This window comes from Lytechinus variegatus, chromosome 1, assembly GCF_018143015.1.
Source record: "Lytechinus variegatus isolate NC3 chromosome 1, Lvar_3.0, whole genome shotgun sequence".
Classification (NCBI taxonomy): Eukaryota; Metazoa; Echinodermata; class Echinoidea; order Temnopleuroida; family Toxopneustidae; genus Lytechinus; species Lytechinus variegatus.
Genome location: NC_054740.1, coordinates 88896096 through 88920924, shown reverse-complemented (window position 1 = coordinate 88920924; position 24829 = coordinate 88896096). Strand labels below are relative to the sequence as shown.

The 24829-nt window shown below is 35.2% G+C and overlaps 2 protein-coding genes across 5 annotated transcripts in view; one reads left to right on the top strand and one right to left on the bottom strand.

The window, feature by feature from the left end:
• LOC121427474 (solute carrier organic anion transporter family member 4A1-like) overlaps positions 1 to 12846 on the bottom strand; it is a 17099-nt gene extending 4253 nt beyond the window's left edge. The window contains exons 1-8 of one of the 4 annotated variants that reach the window (XM_041623899.1): positions 12635 to 12846; positions 7186 to 7439; positions 5957 to 6265; positions 5302 to 5509; positions 4857 to 4956; positions 3992 to 4113; positions 654 to 911; positions 190 to 385 (exon numbers count right to left, since the gene is read on the bottom strand). In XM_041623899.1, the coding sequence (XP_041479833.1) occupies positions 190 to 385; positions 654 to 911; positions 3992 to 4113; positions 4857 to 4956; positions 5302 to 5509; positions 5957 to 6265; positions 7186 to 7404 (1412 nt within the window). In that variant the 5' untranslated portion in view covers positions 7405 to 7439; positions 12635 to 12846. Of the gene's footprint in view, positions 1 to 189; positions 386 to 653; positions 912 to 3991; positions 4114 to 4856; positions 4957 to 5301; positions 5510 to 5956; positions 6266 to 7185; positions 7440 to 7567; positions 8062 to 9261; positions 9525 to 12634 lie in introns of those variants that run through there. The other 3 variants (XM_041623880.1, XM_041623907.1, XM_041623891.1) reach the window with 3 other exon arrangements.
• LOC121427465 (solute carrier organic anion transporter family member 4A1-like) lies at positions 11233 to 24829 on the top strand. Its single transcript, XM_041623867.1, has 12 exons — positions 11233 to 11625; positions 13939 to 14303; positions 14683 to 14994; positions 15530 to 15728; positions 16288 to 16387; positions 16901 to 17022; positions 19149 to 19403; positions 19818 to 20013; positions 20905 to 21067; positions 21575 to 21744; positions 22145 to 22209; positions 23007 to 24829. Exons 2-12 carry the CDS (start codon positions 13980 to 13982, stop codon positions 23315 to 23317), a joined length of 2217 nt encoding a protein of 738 aa, XP_041479801.1. The 5' UTR covers positions 11233 to 11625; positions 13939 to 13979; the 3' UTR covers positions 23318 to 24829.

Sequence of the window (24829 nt, the reverse complement as noted above, 5' to 3'; positions counted from 1 at the left end):
GTTCAAATATTCTCTCTTATTGGTCAAAATCCTACCCAAAGTTTATCTTACACAGCATCTGGATTGTTTAATGAAAATATGGTAGAATATTATACAATATTTGGAATTCATATCCTTCCCTAATTGTTGTTTGAAAAGTAAAGGAAATCAAACCGTTTTCTTTCCACATGTTCATGTTCTACTACTTACGTGTTATAGTACTGCACTGTAGCCCCTGCCATAGGAGGGTCGGGACAATAGGTTAAAAAGAAAGACATGCAAACGAGAGAAAGCATCAAAGAACCGATGCAAAACTTGACCATTCCCGAGAAAGACAGTTTGAAATGTTTGACGAGGAAGGCTCCAATCAGACAACCAACACAACTCGACGGAATAACGATCAGACCTAGCATGGGAAAAATAATGAAAGATTAAAAAGAAAAAATCTAAATCACCATGGATTTAAAAAAAAGAGATGGAGGTAACAAAGTGAGTTGAAAGGTATGAGAAAGAGAGAGAGGGGGGGGGGGAAAAAAGACGACAGATAAAATTTGTCAACACTGGAACAACGTATAACCAATCAGAGACAATAAGTCAAATCTATCTCAAATTTACTTTATTTTATTTCTTTGGGATTTTTTTTATAGAGTTGGTAATGATCGGAAGAAACATACCTGTTTGAAAGGCAGCATCACTTGAAGACAGTGAGAACTGTGATTCAAAAAACTTGGGTCCAAATGCTGCAAGACACGAGATAATAAACCATTCGGTCGCTGCCGAACAATTTAACAACATGAATGGTTTATTGGTAACAAGATTGAGGGTGGCACGAGGAATATCACGTACAGAGTTGGCCAATCCGGTCTGAGTGACGAATTCTGACCCCTTCTGAGTTTGATGATGGTCGAGCTTACCATCGATATTTTTGGCGTCTGTTGGATCAACAATTAAGAATATAGATATTTAATTTCACATAGATAGAAGTGGATTCAGTCAGTATTATCGAGGGATTGTGACGTGCAGGGAAACATCGGACCCCCTTCCCCCACCAACACCCCCTGCCGACAAAATGTATTAATACTACAGTAGATCAAAGAAGCGAATAACAACTTACAGAAATTAAATTCACCGTTTATCTACACAGTATAATTCGGCATAGCGTGGAAAATATGAGAAGTGTTCAATAGATTTACAATATTTGTTAGTTTTGAAATTGAGATTACAGTAACGTAAATGAAAGAAAACAAATTGTTTTCATTCAAAATACTTCATCTTTTTAGACACAGTGTTATGCAATATAGCATGCCGAAGACGTAGTATTAAGCAAGAGGCTCAGATAGAGCAAGCAACTAACAAAATAACAAAATTGATATGAAAATAATGAACACTCTTAATAAAGTCAATAAAAAAATATAAATATATATTTCCTGAAGTTCCTTCAAATTTGTTGTTTCAATGACATTTTTATACGCTGAGACCGTTGACATCAAGTAACAGGTAACCCCTATTGACGACGATCTCCTACGTTAAAAAATAACTTACTTTAAAAGAGAAAGCTGATTTACCATATCTCTCTTTTAAAAAAAGGAAAAGTGTATGTGTGAAAATGTGTTACTGCATTTTGGCTGTAATATTATTGAACAAAAAATAAGCTCAATAAAACAAAGAAGCATTATCCAATGAAAAATTATATTACTTTCCTCTTATCAGATTGTCAGTGAAGAAATTTATTGAATTTAATTCCTTTGATTATATTCATGTTCTGAGTTTATAAAGATAGTTCATGTATTGTGAATATTTAAACCTAGGTAGAAATGTACATATATTTTGAATATTTCAAAAACAAGCATACAAGTGTACCAGGTTTATGTCATATTTTATACAGGTGTTAGAAATATTTCTTATTGGGTGAAGCATTTTCATACAGGTGTCATAAACAGCCAATAGTGCTCTAGCATTGATGAATGTAGGTGTACTGATGCACAGGAAGTGTCTTGTATGTGTTGCTTTATACACTCATCTGTTATTGAAATTCTTTGAATTACTTTATAGAAATTTTACAGTTAGTCGTAGTAACGGTAGGGTATATTAGGAGGTAATTTCAGTAATTCAGGGAGAACCACCTAAGCTATAATAGTCCACAGATGTTAGAATAGGCAGTCGAAGTTAAAACTGAGGGACGACGTCGGTGACGAGATAACGACCCTAGCTGCCGCCGGTTCTCCACCGACATGATTCGTCAAAACTCATGTCATTATTGGGGGCTCGATCTTGTCCACTAATTGTTGAAGCTACATCTCTCTGATCTGGGGGCTGCTCATCAAGGGGCAACACTGTCTGCGGAGGCCAGGAACTGGACTGACCACCAGGGCCGAGTGGGGCATGTCAAACCAGAAGATACGATGGGGGCTCGACATCAACTATTATTATTAAGTTAAGTTATGTTATATTTTGTTATCCCCACCCATGTATCTTTTCATGCACAATCATTGTAAAAGAAATCAAAACAAAGATTGAAAAGATTTGACTGTAATCCTCAGTTTTACGTATTCTTTATTTGGTGTCGAGCAGCAGTAGGTAAATAATTTTTAAAAAATCACTTCCCACGTGACACAGATATATCTTTCATGGTGAAGAGAAGGGATAATTATCCCTAAAAGAATAAGTGTCTGGCAATGCTAAATCGGAAATTGACATTAAGACGGATATTCTGAAGCTTTTCGACATGCATTCATCAGCAGGCGCGGATCCAGGAGGGGGCCGAGCCGGCACAGGCCCCCCCCCATTTTTTGACAACCTGCAGAAAAAGTGTACTCTTTACCTTGATAGAAACTACAAAAACAAAAAGAAAAGTAAGAAAGATGTATTTTACCCATGATGTGTAATTTACAGCCTCGTAACGACCGGCCCGACCCCGAAAGGATATTAAAAAAAATGAGGGGAAGAATTTGAAAATAGTATTTATATAAAAATTTTCGCTCGCGCTTCGCGCTCACCTTGCCTGTGTAATGAATCTCACTCAAGAGGGTTAAATGACATTAATATATAACCAATATAATATACAATATATCCAGTTCTGGTATCAATTTGCACACAATTTTTTAGCTCGCACATCAAGCTTTCATTATTTTGTTTGATTTACACAAATTGTTAATGTGTATCAAAATGTTCAGCTCGCGCTGCACGTTCGCATTGTTTGATTTGTGAGAAACATTCGCACTCTCATTATTTAATTGGTGATACTTGTATCCGCTTCATTAATCACTAAAAACAGTTCTAATCGAGTCACTTTTCACGTTACTATATGACAAAATTTCGGCTCGCGCTTCGCGCTCGCATTGTTAAGTCGGATACTTATCTTTGTTCATGATTATAAAAACTGCTCTGAATCTTCAGTTCTAAGGACATAAAATATCAAAGATTTTAGCTCGCGCTTCGCGCTCACATTATATATTAAGACCACATGAGATACCTTATATTGTTTATAGTAATAAAAACTAACATATACGTAAAACTTCAGTCTTTAGTTAGGACTACCCCCTGAAAAAAAACACAAACAACAGATTGTAGCGGCCAATCGAGAAAAATGTTGATCAGAATATTTTTCGGCCCCCCCCCCTATTGGCGAAAGCTGGATCCGCCCCTGATCAGAATGAGTTTAGATTCAAGATTCAGTTTCTATTTCTATTATTGTTCCGTTCTTGCATTCTGTTCTTTAATCCGATTTTACTCTGGTGAATGCATGTCATAAGATTAATAATGTCCGTTTTAATCTTATTTCCCGATTATCCCTGCTAAAAATGTAAGATTTTCTGGATTTTTTCCTTTTCATTCTCTCTTTTGTGTTCCTGCCCAGATTTTTTATTTTCACTCTACACAAATGATGCCCAAAGGAGCCACAATTTTGAAAAAGTAGGCTTGTGTAAGTGACAGCAAGGAAAAACCACAATATCAAACAGAGTTGCATTTAAGGAATAATTTGTGAAAGGTTTAAGGAATGATTTTTACCGACCTGGTAGATATTTTGGGAATCCAAGTAGTGGTAGAGTAACAATGAGAGCCATAGATCCACTTGTGATAAAACCAATCCACCATGCTCCTACCCATAGAACACTGTCTGCTGTTAAACCCAAACTTTCAATAAGATAAGAAAGTAATATGGAATCGTAGAGTAAATATTTTTGCTCAAGATGAACACAGCCGAATGAATAGTCGTACTAACTATTTCTCGTGCTGACACTTCAGGGGTTACTGATAATCAGGCCCAATTGGCACGAAAATTTCATATTAAGTTTTATCAAAATCTGAAGATAATTCCTTCAGTTTGAGTTCATTATCAGACATTAATAAACATACTATCGAACAAAATGTTGCATAAAAGAAGTCATCTACAATTCATTTTCAGGGTTGACATTTAAAAGTTTAATTCAATTCAAATGTATTTTTTCTGTCTTTACGTTTAAGTTGGTTTACGTTTTGGTTTACGTTTTGAGTCTTTAATTATGAAATAAAATGCGTTGTCGTCAAGGGGGCACTTGAGTTGACAAAAATCAAAATTCACTAAGGATCAATCAAAAATGATATAAGATTGATAACGATTTCCTGTAGGCTTAGGATATTAGATGATTACGGCTCAAACTATTGAATTTGTATGAAAGTTGTAGCTTGTTATAAGGACAAAAGGAATGGAATTATTCAAAAGATAAAAACACTAATATCAGATCCTGGTAAATGACGAATCAGTTCAACTATGGACATGATGATGTTCTAAAATGAATCCATTGCAATCGTGGCCTCGGCCACTGTGGTATCGTTCTCAGTAGTGTGAAGGGGACGGGGGGGGGTAGGGGAATGGTTGAAAAGAGCGAAAGACATACCTCTCTGGATCTACACCCGGGTCGACATAGATACTAAGAAAGTATCCACCGAGGAGATAGCCAAGAGCTGGACCTAGGATTGAGGTTGCTTGGATTATCCCTTCAGAAGACAATTATAGAAAAAAAGAGAAGGGGGTGATGATTAAAAAAATCACCACGCAGACCTATATTGCAAATCTACCACTTTATTTGAATGGTAAAAATAAATAAAAATAAAGGTAGCCTACAATCCTACAATCCACCATATTCCATACCAATTCATTTGTTAATTCATATCCTTCTAAACTGAGTTTATTCTTATATATATGTATATGAAGCAAGTTATTAAGTTCATATACTTCATTTGTTTTCCATTAATTAAAAAAAATTGAACAATTATATACTTAATATAGCCATAGTATGCAAGACAATGCATGTACTGTTTGGAAAACTTCTATAGGCTTACCAAGATAAATGGATGCCATATGAGGCGACACGCTTTCGTCTATATAAGTAACTCCAAGTGTGTAGATGGGGGCGGCCCCCAGTCCATGAAGACATTGTGCTGCTATAAACACCCAGTAATAAGAGCTTAGTGTCGTGTTATCATTGTCATCAACATCACAAGGGTTTGTTACGTTTGATGTAGGATCACAGGTATCGGAATATAAAGTCTGAAAATAAAATAATGTACTTTATTATTTTTAACATTTTAAAAATAAAAGACAACATGGAAATTAACACATTTAACTTCAAATTGTTAATTACTAGGTCAATAGTCAATAAATAAAATAAAAAAAATCATCTAGAGTTTGGCCATAGTGGTTAGCGGTAACGCAGTTTTGTATGCAATCCAAAACATTGCGAATATTCTTTCAATTGGCAAATAATTGGTAAGGTGTCAAGCAACTATTAGTTTAAAGTCTTCATTGGGTTATTTTTTGAAGATATGTCTTAATTGCAAGTGTAGAATCGTTTAATTTTTTTTCTCTTTATTCACAATTGTAAATATGCTATGAGACATTGTTTGTGAACAATGCTGTGCCCCCCCCCATGCTTTGTCTCCTCCGGTTCACGGTCCGCCACTGCTATGAGACATTCTATTAATCAGTATAATTTACCGATGGTTCGTAGAGACCTGTAGTAAACTGTGGAAGGGCGAAGAGAAAAGAACCAGCAGCAAATATAAGGGCGCCGTTGCCAAGCCATAGGGGCTTATTGCCATTCTCTCCAAAATATGTTACTCCTAAAACAACGATGAGGAGAGCAAGATCGTAACAGGAGGCAAGGAAACCGCTTTGCACACTGGGAAGACTAAATCGCTGCTCCAATGTGGTGGTTACAGTATAGACAATACCACTGGTCACGTAACTTTGGGTGAAAGCGAAACCACAGAGCCATACTAGAAATCCTTTGGGATTGTTGCAACACTGCAAAGAGAACAAATTTTGGCGCATTATAGGAAGACGAGAGAGCGAGAGAAGAGAGTGAGAGAATTAATACAGTGGAAATAGAGAACTTAAAATCATGATCATCAGAAATCCTCTCCAGATTGAGAGCTAGAGTTATATCCATCAAGATCACCCCCAAATATTTATATATTAATAAATTCACATTTTTATCTCGACACACTGGAAATTACATGGCTCGAACATAAAGTTTATTGACATGGTCTACCAATACAGGTGAACTTACTTTCATGATAGTATTTGTATGTTATGAAATGTCTGAAGAAGATTCAGTGGTATTATCTAACAATATTTGGGCTTATCTTTATACAATGCCAAAGTGATTCGAGTTTAATGGCATGGGATTGGTTATGTGTACACCTCAGCAATGTACAAGATACTGTTTGTGGGACATAGAGAGCATCGACTTTTCAATTAAAAAAAGGTAAGGTTACCAGTTAAAGCTCCCACTTTCCTGGTTAAAGTATGGACCTACTATAGGTCCTTGCTTATTAAAATGACTTTTTGACATCATCTGTATGGTCTATTATCATGATTATGGAGGCATGTAGGGGTGGTAAAGTATGGATGGACTGGTTAAAACACAAAGATAATTCTTTTGTTGTCGTTGCTTGTTCGGGGTGATCTTTGTTATGTAGTAAATAAAGCACTATCCTAATTGATCCCCATCGAACTACAGTCACACTCATTGAACCGGAATGATTCGAAACTGACCGGTCAATATGCCATTCCAATTGCTTTGATCTGTCTGGAGTCAGTTTCGTTGGCGATGTGACTAGATTTTTCTATTCTGCAGTATACAGTTCAGAGATTCAAAATTATTTACGCTTTTGGTGTTCTATGAATATGCAATTAACAATATATGTTCATCATAGATTTACCTGTAACCATGATGGCCGTAAAGAAAAACAACCAAACCGTTGCCGTCCCTCACTTCGAACAACGTCGTGTATACTCTTCTCTCTCGACGAGCACGTTACCGACAACGATTGTGACGATGACGTCCGGAGCGCCACAGATTCATCGCTGATCGAATTGTATTCGTTTCGTTGGTCAGAGGACAAAAGAGGGGATGAGTCTGTTGTCATCGCAGTCGACATTGTTGAATAGTTCGACAATGGATGGTCTAGTCAACCTACATTATTTCAACGAAATTGGTTGATAAAATTGATAATCAATAACAATATTTGAAAATGAGCAACACAACGTGCAAACAAGTAGAATAGAACTTCAAAATCAACCAAATCATTGGTTAAGACCTACCAAATTGTGCTGCACTCAAGAGTCAACCCTGGTAAGGGCACCCGGTATTCTTCGAATGCTGGAATGGCTACATGCATGGGCAGAGCACCTAAAGCTGTGGTAATAATAGCAGTGCTTTTTATCCTCAGGCAAAAGTGTGGTACATTAAATCCAGCTACTACTATTTTCGATTGTTATTATTATGCCAAAATTATGATGTAAAACGAATCACATTTGGTCTGTGGTATCATGATAATCATTTGATAATCAGACTCAGTTGTCCAAACGGCATATGGAAAAAAGAAAAGATGACGATATATATATCCGTATAATTACCAATTTATAGACAAACCGTAAACAGATTTTCATTTTCCATGCATTGTCTAGCATAATATAAACCTATACCGTATTCAGTGAGCGCCGTAAAGTTCGAGGCATGTGTGATGAAATCTTCTTTTCGAAATTATGGACTTTGGATTATTATATCAAATATCAATATTGCTACAATTCGATGTCCAAAAATAGCTTAATGTAATAAAGCATGTGAATATATAAACTCATTAAACTGAGTTTACACATGCCTATATATTTACTATTAAACTTTGAGGTTAGCATTACCCTATCCTTCCACCAGTATGTGATTGAATTAGTAAACTGTGTGTGTATTTTAGTTTTGTCAGACGTGTATCAATCAGATATGATTATTTACGTCCGGGACCGACTTTTAACGTCACCATCCGAAAGACGTGACCAGGGCTCGAACCTCTGCATCAATTTGTAACTTCCCCACAGCTTGGATTACAGGCGCACGCCACAACGCCCAGTTAGCAGCCGAAACGAAAACAATTGAAGTCAATTAAACATGAAGTAGGCCCTTTACATGCGTAGTTAACTTCATGACGTACCCGTTATACTGATATTCGAATATACAGATCTTCCTTTGAAAATATCCAGTAGATATAAGTGACTGACAATGGCCACCAAAGTTACTGACCGTTATCACGGTGACTTTACCTTGACCGTGGTGTAGTTTTGTGTGTGAGAGGTGTGTGTGGGGGCGTGTGTGAGGGTGTGTGTGTGTCACAATCCTATCCTTTTCACATAATAACAGTACTTTAACAACTTACCTGGAATCAAAATAGATATCTAAAATCTACATACTTCCTTTGTGATAAATGATTAAGTGAAATTCAATAGAAAAATATCCATTAACTTATATGAAGAATTCTAGAAACAACTTTTATTGTGATTATCATAGGGACATCTAGACAATGAATGGCCTCGTGACCTAGTCCGACGGTGATATAGATTTGAGCAGTACGAAGTTCGTCGACACCGTTGTAACTCGTGACTGTTCTTGTCTCCTACCCATACAGCAGACCCAGTTGGATATCTACTATACCTTAGTTTGTTTTTGCCATTCAAAGTAAATATCGATGATCTAAAGACATGCAGAATAGCAATGAAATAGAAAGAAACACAGAAAAGAAAGGGAAAACAATAGCTTAACCCCGGAGCTTAACGCTAAGTGCTCGAGCAAGCGTAGTGGTGAATCTACAACTCCCAATTATGTGAACATATAAGCTACATCGAAGTCTCTTTTTCCTGGTAATATCATGAACACAATGATAAAGAACTACTAGTAACACCATTAAAGACTTAGGATGTCAAATGCTGTTTTGACAAAGTGAATAGAAAAACAATTATTAACTTACCGGTTGCATTACAACGTCTTACTCGACCTTCCGTTTATTTCTGATCTGTTTGATAACCTTAATAAAGGCTACAGAACTTTCATTATATTTCCATCATGATGTTCTACAGCTGGGTAATGGATAGATGTTTAGTCTAATCAAATTTATATCTACGTACCAGCATTTTAATCAATAGTTCGAACACTCAATTCTTAAAGTGGCTTCACTTGGTGCACTAGATACCTTATACACGTCATTATATACCTTACATGTCATAATGCGTAGTGTTTCGTTCGCCAGATCGGCAGACCCTTTTGGGCAGACCATACAACCAGGCCCGTACTCCGTACACACATAAAGATATTTTTTTAAGTTTACTGGTATGATGAAAGTAAGACGGGGTGTTTTTGTAATTTATATTGTGTAATGAATAATTCATAACGCTACATTTTATAATTCGACTTGATTTATTCCTTTCCTCAGCATAAAAGTCATTATGATTAGGCCTACAAACATCTATTGGAAAAACGGAAAGATTACAAATAAAAAAATATAGTGATAGACGAGTGCGAAGTAGCTTCCAGATAAGGTCTGATATATTGAGAGGCCCCTACATAAAATAAGATCAAAACAATCGTCGATTTTGTCGAGCTTTCCGTCAAGTCTGCGAATTGTCATACCCCCCCCCCCCCCGTCTATCCGGAGTTTCTTGAAGCAATCTTAAAACATATCCAACGTGTGTAAAAACAAAACATTGTTGACATCATGACAAAGTTAGGTGGTATTGGACTTTGATCATGACTATACGCCCATTTTACTTCAGGATCCATATATTATTTTACATCCATCGTACGATGGTGATAAAGCTAGATAACAACGATTTGTAAGTAGGTCTATATACTTTTATTGTATACCTATTCACTCCGGATAAGGTTCTTAAGGTGGTAACTGTTGCTCGACCCCCCCCCCCCCTCAATAAAGGGGGAACCTTCCATCGGGTAATAGATGATTGTATATTTATCAAAATTAAATTCATAATTATGATATAAAGGCTTTCTTATGTAATATATAGTTCCTTATTATCAGGAAATATACACTCTAAATTACAGGGATTTAAAATAAGTCCACATGGACTGTAGTTAGGGACCAATCGAATTCCGGATTTAGTTTGAATCCTTAAAATTCATTTTTAAATCTCGAAAGATTTAAATTTAAATCATTTGAGATTTAAATTTAAGTCTTAAGAATTAAAACTAAATCCAGAAATCGATTGGTCCCTAACTAAAGTCCATCTGGACTTATTTTAAATCCCTGTAATTTAGAGTGTAAGCAGTTTAAGAAATTGTCAGATAATCCGATGTTACTACCAACTTCCTTTATCCAAAATGCTTATGATGGATCAATGTAGATATATAAAGAAAAAATGGTAGAGAGAAAGGGGAGAGAGGGTGGGAGAGAGATAAAAGGTCTTCTTTTTCAAGAGGGGACACACTTCTATTTTAACGGCATTTTTACATTACAAATTATAATTGGGCCCATCAAAAGGGGGACACAGGCCGACTTTGCCCCCCCCCCCCTTCCTGGATCTGCCAGTGATATTTACATATTATTGTTTTATACAAAAAGATAACAAACAAACAATATTTTCAGTTATGTATGGAACATGTACTGTAGTACAAATCATTGATTATATGAATTATGTGATAGTTATCAAGATGACAATGACACCAGAAGACCGCTACTAATAAGAAGTTTATACAGATTCCATTTTCTAAAGCGTTAAGAGCCCTTGACTCACACCGTAATCCGCCCATTATTGTTAGCTAATAATATGTATGTTCAATATAAATTTAATCAAAGTCAAAACATGGAAGTTTTATCAACTTGCATGATGATAAGATGGGAGTTAGCTTCTGAGTTAACCTTTGGCCTCGAGCTGTGACTTGAGAAGATGAACAAATAATCGTTTGATTACAAAAATCAATTAGTGCAACAAACGAATTTATCTTGCTCTACGATAGAAAAACCTTCTCAGTCTGTGTTCTATTCCAGCTTCATCAATTCGAAAGATTGGACTATTTCCTTTCCTTATTTACCGCGAAGTACTTTTGTGAAATTAATATCTTTATTATCTTCACAATTTTGTTGAGGATCAACCAGAAATTTTGCTTTCTCTTTGTGATCAACAATTCAGATTGAAACAAAATGGAGACATAAACTGTAAAGACTGTTCACTTCTTCCACTTCACTTCTGATTCACAAATCTGTGTTATTTTAGATATCGCTCACATAACCAATGTCGTCTTTTAATGATAAATAATAGCAATATACGATAGGAACCTGCGTCTTCAAGATATTCATCAGGATCGAAAGTAACTACGTAAGGTGAGTCTATAGTAGACGAAATAGATTCAACAGTTAACTAACGAAACTGTCTCTAAAGGCCACCGCACACCTAACAACTGGTCCACGATCCGATTTGGGGACAAACTCGGATTTTGCTAATTTCCTGAAAATGTGAATGAAAAGTATATTTTTCATTTAAGGTTCAAATTAACTGAAAGAATACTAATATAACAAGTTTGGATAATTGTATGCCTTTATTTTGGAGTAAAGGCCAAATTAGTCTTAGTCGCAACCAATTGTATGCCTACGATTGTCATGACTTCATTACGACTAGATATTGAATTCGCTTTATTCTAAATAAGGATGATAGCATAGTAACATATTTGAACCGACAGGTATTCGCACGATGATTTAGAACATTACACCGTAAGGTGTTCCATGTCACAATGTTAGCATCAAATTTTTATTCCATAATCGGGTCGCAGACCAATCACAAGGTGTGCGGTGGCCTTATGCTAAACATGCATTGAAAAGAACGAAATATTTGATCTGTGTTTCACTCGTGTGATTATAACATACATTTTCTGTATTTTAACACTAGACCTGTATTTTTCACTCTTTTTCAATTGTCAAATTCAATTTTATTTCAATCTTGCAATAATTTATTTAACATTGTATGTCTGTTATATGTTGGGGAGATTATAATAAGAGGACATATTTAAATTGATAAAAACAAAACTCGGTAAAATAACCATCAATTATCAATAGATGATCGATAGGTCCTATGTCTATATGTTATAATACACAAAATGGTTAATTTTCCCAAGCATCATCTTACATCGATGAATCAGTGAATTTAATAATATTAAAATAAACAAATATTTAAAATGATTAATCAAAGCTGGAACAGTATATAGTGAAAGAAATAATAACAGGAATAGAATATTCAAGTAAACTCAACTGAAAATTATTCGAACTTTGTTTTTACTTTGCTATGTTGGCTTATAACATCAACCTGATGAATTCAAGATTGCTTTATCTTACTCACCTCATGCGGTATCAAATAGTGATTCCATTAAACAAACAGACAGGTTACTAATTGAAGCAAATGAGCGATATCATAAAACCAGTTTAATCTATGAACGAGTGTGGGGGCGGGGTGAAGGTCGGATGGATAGTTTGAAGAACTTGACACTAAAGCATGAATGTGTAACCACTCTATACACGTAGGTGGGTTTGGTTTGCTTTGGGATTTTTATGCTCCTTCTTCTTCTCCTCCTCCTCCTCCTTCTTCTTCTCTTTCTTCTTCTTCTTCTTCGTCTTCTTCTTCTTCTTTTTCTTCCTCCTCCTTTTTTAATCTCATTTTTGTTATCCTATGTGGGTTTCTGCATGCCCTATCATCAGTGGTTATTTCAAACATTACAATGATTTCGGTATTAAGAATACGATTTAGTAGTCCAGGGGCCTCAGTGATCAATTCACTGTCTAGAATAAAGAGACTTCCATTGCTTTCCACACAGATTCTCGTTTGTGTATGTGATGACCGTAGAGTACCAGCGTTGTACTCACAGAGCTTTTTTCCTTGAGAATTAAATAGGTAACATGTTCTAAAAAATGTTTCGCGCGGGAGCTAAGCGACCGAGCTATTCATTGGCATGATTGATTCAATTAAAATATTCACAATTTTATACATTTTTTATTACTTAAGATTTATATTTATACTCTATGTCTGGCAATTGAAAGCGGTGTGATATTGTGTGTATAGCATATAAATAACCATTATCATTATTATTATTATAGGATTTCGTGAAATAAAGTTTTTACAGATCTGCTGCATGGGGTAGATTTTGTGAAATCTGAAATAAAAAATAGAGGTATTAAGAAAGTGCCCCTGCCCCTATTTTTTCTCAAATGGTTTAATTGCAATTCCTGAGGGACCATGATTTCAAATATTTGGCAAATTGACATTTGAAGAAATAAAACAACATTTGATCCATCATGAGATAACCAATTACTACAGTCTTCTACTCAATGAAATAACATTATTTTAGATTTTCAGAGAAAGGAGTGAATACTGATAAGACGTAAGCCTTTAGTTCGTAGAGAAGGCAAAGACTCAAAAATTTCCAGTTTCAACTCGTAGCCGATCGCATCAATTTGTATAACGTATAGCCTGAAGTTAACTACGCAGCTGTTCGAGAGTATCATTTCTATGTCTGGATTTTACTAAAATTTATGTCCTTTTTCATTTGAAAAAAAAGACAATAGTATCAAACGGATCTGAAACTTGCCGTCATAAATCAAACTTTATTAAGAGGGATTTTAAAATGTGACTTTTATCCCTTATTTCAGTTGACATCTATCGGTATCCTATCCTGAAATCTTTTGACAACATGGAATCCAAGGATACAAAACCCCTGGACGTCAACGACCACGGGAATGAAAACTCACACAACGATGAAACTGACAATGAAAATGTCTATATGAACACGATCCATAAAGACGTCGATAAAGACAAGAATTCACCTGATGAGGAAAGTTGTTACGTCAACACATCATTTAATAACGTTGAACTTGACAATGATAAGGATGATGAGGTCGATGATCATGTGAAAACGAACGGTAAACATCCCGAAATGATAGACGATGTCGAAGATGATGATGCTGATGATAATCCTCAGTGTGGATGGTTTGGCATCAGACCAAGGATCATTCAGGTACATGGATATTTCTTCTGGTCTCTCGACTAATCACATACATTTGATTAATTTGATGTAATCGTAATCAACTGTCCTGTCAAACTGTTTCATTGGTTCAATGTTATTAAGTTGTTCATGTAAACTTGTGATGATGACAGGCAGATGAAACTATATTATGCATTGGCTTTGTTTCTAAAGCTAACTTCTAATGAAAATCTTTGATATTGTAACAAAAAATACCAGGAAACAATGACAATGGCAGAGTACATCATCTACTGAACAAAATTGTAATAAATCAGCGTCATTATTCTTTTTTTTTTCATTTAGACCACCATATAATAATAAGCATGACCATCGAGACGCTTTCAAATCCTAATCTTGCTTCTTTCTCTTCCAGTGCTGCAACAATTCAAAGGGTTACCTCTTCTTCCTCTGTCTCTACGTCATCGCACAAAGCATGACCGTCAACGGGATCGTCTACGTCATCACCACGACACTCGAGCGTCGATTCAGCTTGACAAGTGCCCGTAGTGGTTTCATCTCAAGCTGTTATGATTTCTCTGTTATGATCGTTATTGTATTCGTTACCTATCTTGGTGAGAAGAGTCACAAACCAAGATGGCTGGGGTCAGGAGCGTTCGTCTTTGCTATGGGGTCATTGCTCTTCACCTTACCACACTTCGCTACAGACTACTATGAACCAAGAGATGTAAGTTACCGATAGGCTCATGATTTAGTTATGGGGTTAATCCGAGGGAACTTCAGGAATTCGTTAATTTATCATTGAATATTAAAATGGGTATTACTTAATGGATTATATACAGTTTATATATATTTTGGCGACATATTGACGGAAACCGAAGACCCATCCACACATTCTTTCATCAATTCGTTTCTACCTTTTAATTCAGAATCCACTTTCCAAACCTGCAATTCCACAATACCAATGTTCTTCTGCGATTCGATTAGGTTGGTTTTATTCCATGTTTGATTACATACTAAAATGTAAGCTGCAAATGAAAATGAGTTAACATAGGATAAATATTGATAGATGCGGAGGGAAATTATTTTCAGTGTCGATAATATTGAAGATCTTTTTATTTCCTCATGTGATGAAGAAATGTACATATACTTCTTCATCTAGATGCTCGATATTTTATCCGCAAAAATCTGATCTGATCTCATTCTCCATCCGTCTATTACTCCCTTCGATTATTTATTCCTTCTTCCTATATGATTGACAGGCTACTGAAATATCAACATGTGACATCAACGGTACTGATAGCGGAGAGTGTGCACCGGGTGAGACTGGTCTGAGCAGCTACTATTGGGTGTTTATAGCAGCCCAAGTACTCCATGGACTAGGTGCCTCACCTATCTATACCCTGGGTCTTACCTATATAGATGACAACGTTAAACCTACATTAGTAGCTGTTTATATAGGTAAATATATCTGCAAGAAAACAAAATTAGTAAGCAAGGGTGATCACTAACTTTCAGACAATAATGATATTATCTTTTCTTTTATCTCTCTGATAGATATTTAGTGTCGTTTTCACATCGTAACGTCAGTACTAAAATAGATAGATAAGTGAATAAATAGATAGATAGAAAAAAAATGACTAAGCGAATAAATAAATATGGATAAATAATTAGACTAATGTAATACAAATGGATAATTAAATGAATGAATGAATGAATGAATGGGTGAATAAATGAATGAATGGATGAATGAGTGAATGAATGAATGAATGAATAAATAAATGAATGAATGAATGAATGAATCGGCAATCAATCAATCAGTGAATGAATAAATGAATGAATGAATCAACCAATCCATCAGTCAATCAATCAATAAATCAATCAAATTCATCAATCAATCTCAGTCAAATGAAATTAGAAGGCATTTCACTTTCCCTTTTTAGGTATTGCAATTGAAACTGGAACGTTTTTTAAACTTAGCATCAGTGTATAATTCCAACTATCTTTCAATCATTGGCAGGTATATTCCAGGCTATGTCGACATTGGGTCCTGCTATTGGATACATACTCGGTGGACTCTTTCTTACCTTTTATACAGACGTCAATGTAGATCCAGAGGAGTAAGTTTAATATATACATGTATGGTAGATCTATCTTGATAAATCAATATACACAAACATAGTGATCAAGAAACACGTTGTTTTAGTTTATCTTCTCCTTACAGATCCATGTACTGCAAAAGATTTAGTCTTTTAATCCCAAAGCCAGATCTTGGACCCTCCACTGGACATGATTTGTGTTGTGACCAGCAGAGAAGAAGAAGAATATATTTATTGACAAGCAAAGGGCAAAGCGACCTAGTTAGTTGCGATATCATTTAGGATATTTTGATATCAGCATAATGGTGCAATAACTGTGAAAATTTGCAAAGAAAGGAGGGTCTTTTTTTCTTTTTCTTTTTTTAAGGAGCCACCCCTCCCTCTGTGAACGTGTGTGACAGTCGATCTTTAAGAATGTTGTCTGTTTTGTTTTAATTGTATCACCAATTTTGATTTTCAAATGGCGTATCTTTCTTTTTGTTACTTAAGGATTGTCTGTACTAATAAGATTACGTTTATACATTCCATTTATAGCTTAGGATTAACTCCCGAGAGTCCGTTATGGATTGGTGGTTGGTGGATGGGGTTCTTTGTGGATGCATCTATTGCCTTCCTTGTCATCATACCTCTATTAGGATTCCCAAAAGCTTTACCAGGTAAATATTGTAGTCTATATCATCTAGCCCTCTTGTAATTACATATCAATATTTTTATAACGCCACTCAGTTACTCAGATTCAAATGGTAAATTGATATAGTGGATAAGTATGCGACTTGAGCGTTTTATGGTATCATACAAAAACTAATGCATGCAATCATCATCATTGCAATCATTATATTTTATTACTCACCATTCTTTTTTATACGGTTTAAACATTACTTCTACTTGGACAATATCATAAAAATCTTTACAATGAATCCATTGTCTGTTTGGTATGTCTCGTTGTGTAAATAGTGGGATATCCTTCCATTTTGATTATTTAACGTCCACTGCATGTTTCATTTTTTGATATGCACCATTTTACCAGGATTATCTTTGGTCCTGGGTGCGCTGTAGAACTTTATTTCATCATATCTCCATTTAGTAGAGCGGATTAGCCGAACAATTGTGCAAAATTTGACTAAAGCATGAAACTTTCACAAGTATTAGTATATGCCGTAAGATTTATTTTAAAGATGGGAGGTAAATTTAAAAATGCCATTTTCGGCCGTTGCCATGGCAACGGAATAATTTCTCAAAAATGACATACATTTCCATGTAAATGGTAAATAAACATGATATAGATGAATAAAATGATAATTTTTAAGCTTCTAATTAAATATATATAAAATTTTGAAACATTCAAAATCAACAAGATAGTTCCATTTGGTACGTTGCCATGGCAACGGCTTAATTTTCCCCAGAAAAAATAAAATTTTGATTAAAAAAACGTTGTAGAATATGATTTATCTTTAATTTCCCCTAATTTTACAGTGTTAAAGATATTTTGGTTGCTAGATGTATAAATCATATCTCAAGCCATTGCCATGGCAACCAAATAACAACTGATTTACAAAAATAACATGGTTGACAAGACAATGGGCAGGTGGAAAAATCAACTGGAATTGACTTTATATGTATGCTTTAGTTTTGACCCCCTCATTTGAACCAAAAATACAGAAAGTGTTCTGCAGGAGTTCTTTATAAAGATAAAACTTTATGTTGCATTGGTAATGCTTGAATTAAATAAAAAGAAACAATGTTGCAAAGAACCCGTTGCCATGGCAACAGCTTATTTCCCTCTAGAAAGGTAAAATATTGATAAAAATGTAGAATACATGTATGATCATCAGTCCATTTTCAATCATTTTTGAGGTACTAATCGGGATATGCTTTTGACTAAATTTATAAATATAACATCTTAAGTCATTGCCATGGCAACCAGATAACATCTAATTAAAAACAACAACGACAGGGATGACAAGGTTATGGCAAGGTGAAAAGTGCAATGAAAATTAACTTATATGTACATGCAAAAGGTTTGACCTACTCAATTAATTTAGGGGAAATAATACAGTGAGTGTTCTGCATGAACTAATTGGAATGATACAGATTGATGTTGCCTTGGTAATACTTGAATTAAATAAAAAGAAACAATGTTGCAAAGAACCCGTTGCCATGGCAACAGCTTATTTCCCTCTAGAAAGGTAAAAATATTGATAAAAATGTAGAATACATGTATGATCATCATTCCATTTTCAATAATTTTTTAAGTACTAATCGAGATATGTTTGTGACTAAATTTATAAATATAACATCTTAAGTCATTGCCATGGCAACCAGATAACATTCAATTTAAAATCATACTTAGATGAAACGCTTGTCATGATGATCATGATGACTGCCAATATTATGGAACAACGAAAATTTCAATGTAAAAATGTACGAATGATTGTCTAACGAAACTCATTTAAAAATTGAAAAAAATTGATGAACTATTGTCATCACTTAGTTCAATCCATAAAATAATCAAAGACGTTATTGAGAATCATATTATTATCACGGATGATAAGCTACCAAGAGGGTGACGATTGGTATTGTATTGGACGATACTCCGTAAGAGCGTCTGTTTCGAATAACGCCAGGACGCGCGTAGGTTAGAGTTTCAACGAAACCCATCATTTATCAAAATTTCAGAGAGTCATTGATCAAGAATAGTTCAACATGTTAGAATAATCATTGCTATTAAATTTTTGAGATGATTATTGGCTTCATTTGATTATATTTATATCTAAACCTGCAGGTTCAATCGCATTAAATGCAGCCCGGAAAGAGGAGGCTCAGAAAGGTTCTACTTTCACTGCCAGAGCAGGTTTTGGTAACAAGATCAAAGACTTCCCCAAGGCTGCCTGGAATCTTCTAAAGAACATTCCATTCATGTGTCTAAATGGTGCTTCTATCACAGAATGGTTTATCCTGGCTAGTATTGCCGTCTTTGGACCAAAGTATCTTGAGTCGCAGTTTAACTTTACCTCGGGTACGGCTGCTTTAGTAGCAGGTAAATATGCTTTTTTTTTTAATGACGAAATCCATTATGGGATAGTTGCCGTACTAGATTAAAACAAGAATGAATTCTTGAATTGAATATTAGTTCCGTAAAGATTTAGTGATGATTTTCCCATGACACCCCCAGACTTCTCTTGTCATGAACCCTAATTTATTTTTATAAGATCAGCTAAAAAAGATAAATCAGTTGCCTACGAGGCTATTCAGTTTCTTTTAATAATCCTGAATAAAATTGTATTACCCGATATGCGTATATTCATAAGTATTGCTTTCTTTCGTGTTTATAAAGGGTGGGGTTTTTTTTATTCTAAATAGAAATTTATTGAAATAGCTTCCACTTAAGACATCCATTGATCACCCGGAAAAGACTTACAATCCTCAACCATGCCAATCTGTCTGTATCCAGGTGTCCAGGTCATTCCATCCAGTCTAATTGGCTGCATCGTAGGCGGATTAATCGTAAGATATTTCAAGCTTGAATTCAAAGGAATGATCAAATTTTGTATCGGTGTACTCACCATCTCGCTCGTTTCACTCTTCGTCTTCGTCGTTGCGTGTGACAACGTTGACTTCGCTGGGGTGACTGTCCAGTATGATAACAAGTAGGAATACACGTTTTCATACTTTCTATTTCGTACTCACTATTTCTTTTGTATTTCATTATATGAAATATGAAATATTTTTATTTTCTCGTCATTGTCATGTGAAATGAAGTTTCATTCCTCCCTGAACATGTGGAATTCCATTATTTTAACATTTTGTGCTTCAGGCAAGGAGGTCCTAATCGTCAAATTCGTAAAAATTGAAATATTGTATAATTCAAACAATAAAAACAAAAGAAATAGTGAATGAGTGACATCATCGACTCTCTCATTTGGATGTAACTGGCTCGTTCATGTAACTATTTGGTTAAAAATAAGGGAAACTTTGAAATGTCATAACTTTCTTATTTTACATCCGATTTTGATGAAATTTTCAGCATTGTGTTTGTCTGATTTTTCTCTATTGATTCAAATCAAAAATTTTCTGAGGTGGACTTGACCTTTAAGTTAGACATAAATAAGCTATTTGTCGTTATGAGCACGAGTTATTTCAATTCAGTCTTATTTATTTGCCATTATAAGATATAAAGATTCACAAATCAAGTACTAACTAACGGAAATTAGAACATGTAAAATAAGTACAGAAATTAAGTGACGTGATATAGGGATGCGATTCTTACTGTAACATAAAAGGTCCATAGTAATGTAGGAAAGAGACAAAAATCTCGTTAAAACTGATCATCCACATGAGCAAGTGTAATTTTCTTTATGATAACTTTACTATTCTATCACGTAACTACAATGGTAACAGGGCTCAGCAGTCAGCAGTCCTTCAAGTCGACGATGTTTATCATTTCATGTTACTATATATAAATATATTTATGTAATAGATTTGATTTGTAATAAACTTATTCTGTTAACTTGATAATAGTTATTATTGCTGATTCTCAGATCGATGCCTTTCATTGGAGACGAGGGGAATTTGACTGCGGCCTGTAATGCGGACTGTCACTGCTCCAACAATTACGATCCGGTGTGCGGTAGCGATGACGTCCTCTATTATTCACCTTGTCATGCAGGCTGTCTTAACATGATCGAAGTCGATGATGTCAAGGTATGAAATTCCTTGGTGTAATTGGCGATGATAGCTGTAGTGATGTTCATGCTGTTGGTGGTAGTGCACGGCTGTGGTGGTGACGAAGACAATGATGACGATAACGACTATGCCGCGACGATGAAGATGATATCAGTGGCGGTACGGATTAAAGTGGTGGTCAGTCGCTATGACCTTGGTGGTGATAGTGACAACGATGATGATGGTGATAGCGATGATGGTGATGATGTCAATGATGGTAGTCATATGGATGATGACGGGAATGGTGGTATTGTTTGTTGTGGTAAAAATTATGAAAATAATGAACGCGTTCTTTACGATGCCGATAACGACGATGGTAATAGTGGTGGTGTGGTGATGGTGGTTGTGGTAGTGGTGGTAGAGGTAGTGGTGGTTATGGTGCCGACGGTGATGGTAGCAAAAAGAGAATATACATTCATGCTATTCATGGGTGCCTTAATTGTATGAAATAATATTCAGACCGTTTTTCTTTTTTTTATTTGTTAGGAATATTTTGACTGCAGTTGTATAGATGCGGCTGGGAATGGTATTACTTCGGCAGTAGTAGGAAAGTGTGATTATGTATGCCCACAACAAACCGTCTTTCTTGCTCTGCTATTCATCATGCTAACAAGTACTTTCTTTGCCGTCGTTCCGTCAATCACAGCTTTGCTCAGGTAAGGACGATCTCGAAAATGACCACTTGCTGACTTCCATCGTAACTTCCAAAATATTTGCTCTATTTCCAGAATGTCCATGGGAGGGATGCAAACTGTCCCCATATTTGTTTTAATATAGGAGGAAAAGTTAAAAGAGTTAAGATATATTTATGATAAACATTTGAATATTTTGAAGTAGAGTTCAATATAATAAAAAAGAACTTCAGTTCAATAAACCACCTCTTACTTGTTCTTAAAACGCGTGATAATGGCCGCTTATTTTTCTCACCTTTTAGAAATAACTGACGTCATGCTGATTCAATGGGGTAATCCATGTGACAAAAATGTTCAATGATTCAAGTCTTAATGTAATGCATTTATTATCATATTAATATTTCTGTTCTCTCGCTATCTTCAGATGTGTTCCCAACTCACAAAAAGCATTTGCTTTAGGAATCAATTCACTACTTTATCGAGCATTAGGTAGGATATGAACTGTCTTTTTCAACTTTCATTTGTTCTTCATATAAATCATACTTTTACTTCATACTTGAAGATGTGAAGATTGAAAAAACTCACACATTTCAACTCCTAGCAGACAGGCTTACACAGAATTTTTGAATAATGGCTCGTTCAGTACAACTTCTTTCTCATCATGACCACGAAGGAGTCTGCATGTGTGTAGCCTTCGGGGACATTCTCCTAAAGATGTTCTTTAGCTTTTTTCATGATCATCGTGGACTTATTTTCTTCAGAACATATAAGATGAATTATATTTTGTAATGTCAAATCATCCTTCTTTATTAACTTGATATAGAAAGAGCGTCCTTGCCTTGTATAATTACCAGATTCCCTGTGATATCATGAAAAAAGATCCAGGTTTCTTCGTCACGCTAGTTACATGATTTTTTTATTTTTAAAAAATACCAACATTACAAGACGAGTATTACATTCTAAAAAGGTTTATCTAATATTGGATACAATGGGAGCATGCATGTTCAGTGGGTAAAAATATACCAAATATTTTGTAAATTTTACGCAATGTTGCGTTGAAATTTACCCTCAAAACATGCATTTAGCCAAATATGGGATTTTAACAAATACCTAGCAAACATATATGTTCCATTTCTCCCCGGCCAACATTGGGAAAATTTTTACTCAGTGTTTTTAGAGTGTAACTGGGATCTTGTCCGAGTTGGTCGTGCGATAGTGGAAGTTTATCTCAATAATTATTTTTTATTTATACACCGACATTTTAACCCCTTTTCTTGATGACACAGGTACGGTTCCTGGCCCGGTTATCTTCGGTCTTCTCATCGATAATGCATGCAGTATATGGGAAGAGGACTGCGATGGAGCCAGGACTTGTTGGATGTATGATAACTCCACGTTAGCCAAGAACGCTCTCATACTGACCGTGTGTTTGAAGACTGTGTCTATCCTCTTCTTCGTTGGTGCTCTTGTATTTTACAAGCCTGTCTATGAAGATGAAGAGAAGAATACTTTATCAAATGGTGTCGAGGTGATTGAAAAGGGTGGGATCAAGGGAGATGCAGCAGACACTAGTGAACCAGTCACGTCCAACTTCTAATTTGTCAAATCTTCATTGAGACCTATTAGGGCGATTCCATTTAGCCATTTTCACAATCAACCTGCTATCTAAACAAGCAAGGAATTTCAATTTGTTTTGTGTTAATATAAAAGTACTACAGGGTAGCCTATAGTCATGCAAAAAATATATTAAATACAACCAACAACAACATGTCGTCCATGGGTGAATTCGAGGTAAAAATGTTGCGTGTCTTTCGGGACATTTCTGAGTCCCGTACGACACAACATTTTCACTATTAAGTCACCCATAACTAAATATTTTTGGTTGGTTATCAGTTTCTTTTTTTAAACATAAATTAGCTTCAGGTATGCAAAAATGGTTATTGTCATAGATGATGTCTAGACGAATAAACAAAAAGTTACTGAAACGATTTTACATAAATATATAAAGGTAACATTCATCCCCCCTATTTCAAATAAGGAAAGAAGGGCCAAATGTTATTCATCTGAGGCATGCATTATGACGGAGCCAAAAGAATGTAAAAGTACAGGACGTGTGTGGTAACTCGTATGTCCCGCCATGCATGCCCGTGTATATAGTGTATAGTTTTAGCGAACGGCGAATACGGTATACTTCGATATGAACTCAGCCTTGATGAACGAATGTCCGACTTGACATTAAAAGTAATTTGTTTGGGGGATGTAGGTTAACTATAACAAAAATATTTTGATGAGCAAACAAGCAATGTCATGTATACATTATGCTTCGATTTGTTTTGTAATGCGTATTTTTGTTTAGATCAAAGTCATATATCAATTAATATTAATTCAAAACATACACAAACTATTATGTGTCATTTTACGATGTAAGATAATGCTGCATTATTAAAAAAGTAAATAATCATAATGCCACAATCTTGTTACTTGCTTATAGACATGAAAGAAAAACTATATACATATTATATTTAGAGAGGATTTCCTGTAATGAATTTCAAAGTTAAAGTTGTCCAAATGGTATTCTTGAGTGGGGCACGAAGTTATCACCAAACATTGGTAAAATGCAAATATGATTATGTTCTAATATCGTGATGAATATTCAACAACATTTATAAACGACAAGTTTTAAGTCAGACATGATTTTTAATATCCTCAGTATCTTTCTTGCACAAGTTTTGTACATGTCAATGTTTTTATTTTGTATATTCTGTACATAAGAAGAATTTTATATTACTAGCTTACAGAGGATATTTTTTCTTCTACTGTCGATATCCTATACGGATAAGATTTTCATCTTTTTGCTACAAATAGGGCCAATGTGTTTTTATTGAAAAAAAAACTACAATTACTTTATACTTTATGAAGGATTCTCCTTAAAAATAAAAAGTTCCCGCAGCAGAGTCTCTAGAGCCATTTTAATCTTACAAGGGGTGCTTGGGTGCACTGGAGCAGAGGATTTCAGACATTGTCAAGCAAAATGAAATTTGTACCCCTTCTCCTGCTGTCAACAGCTGTTTTTATAAACTTGAAAGACAGACCTATCTCAACAACGAGT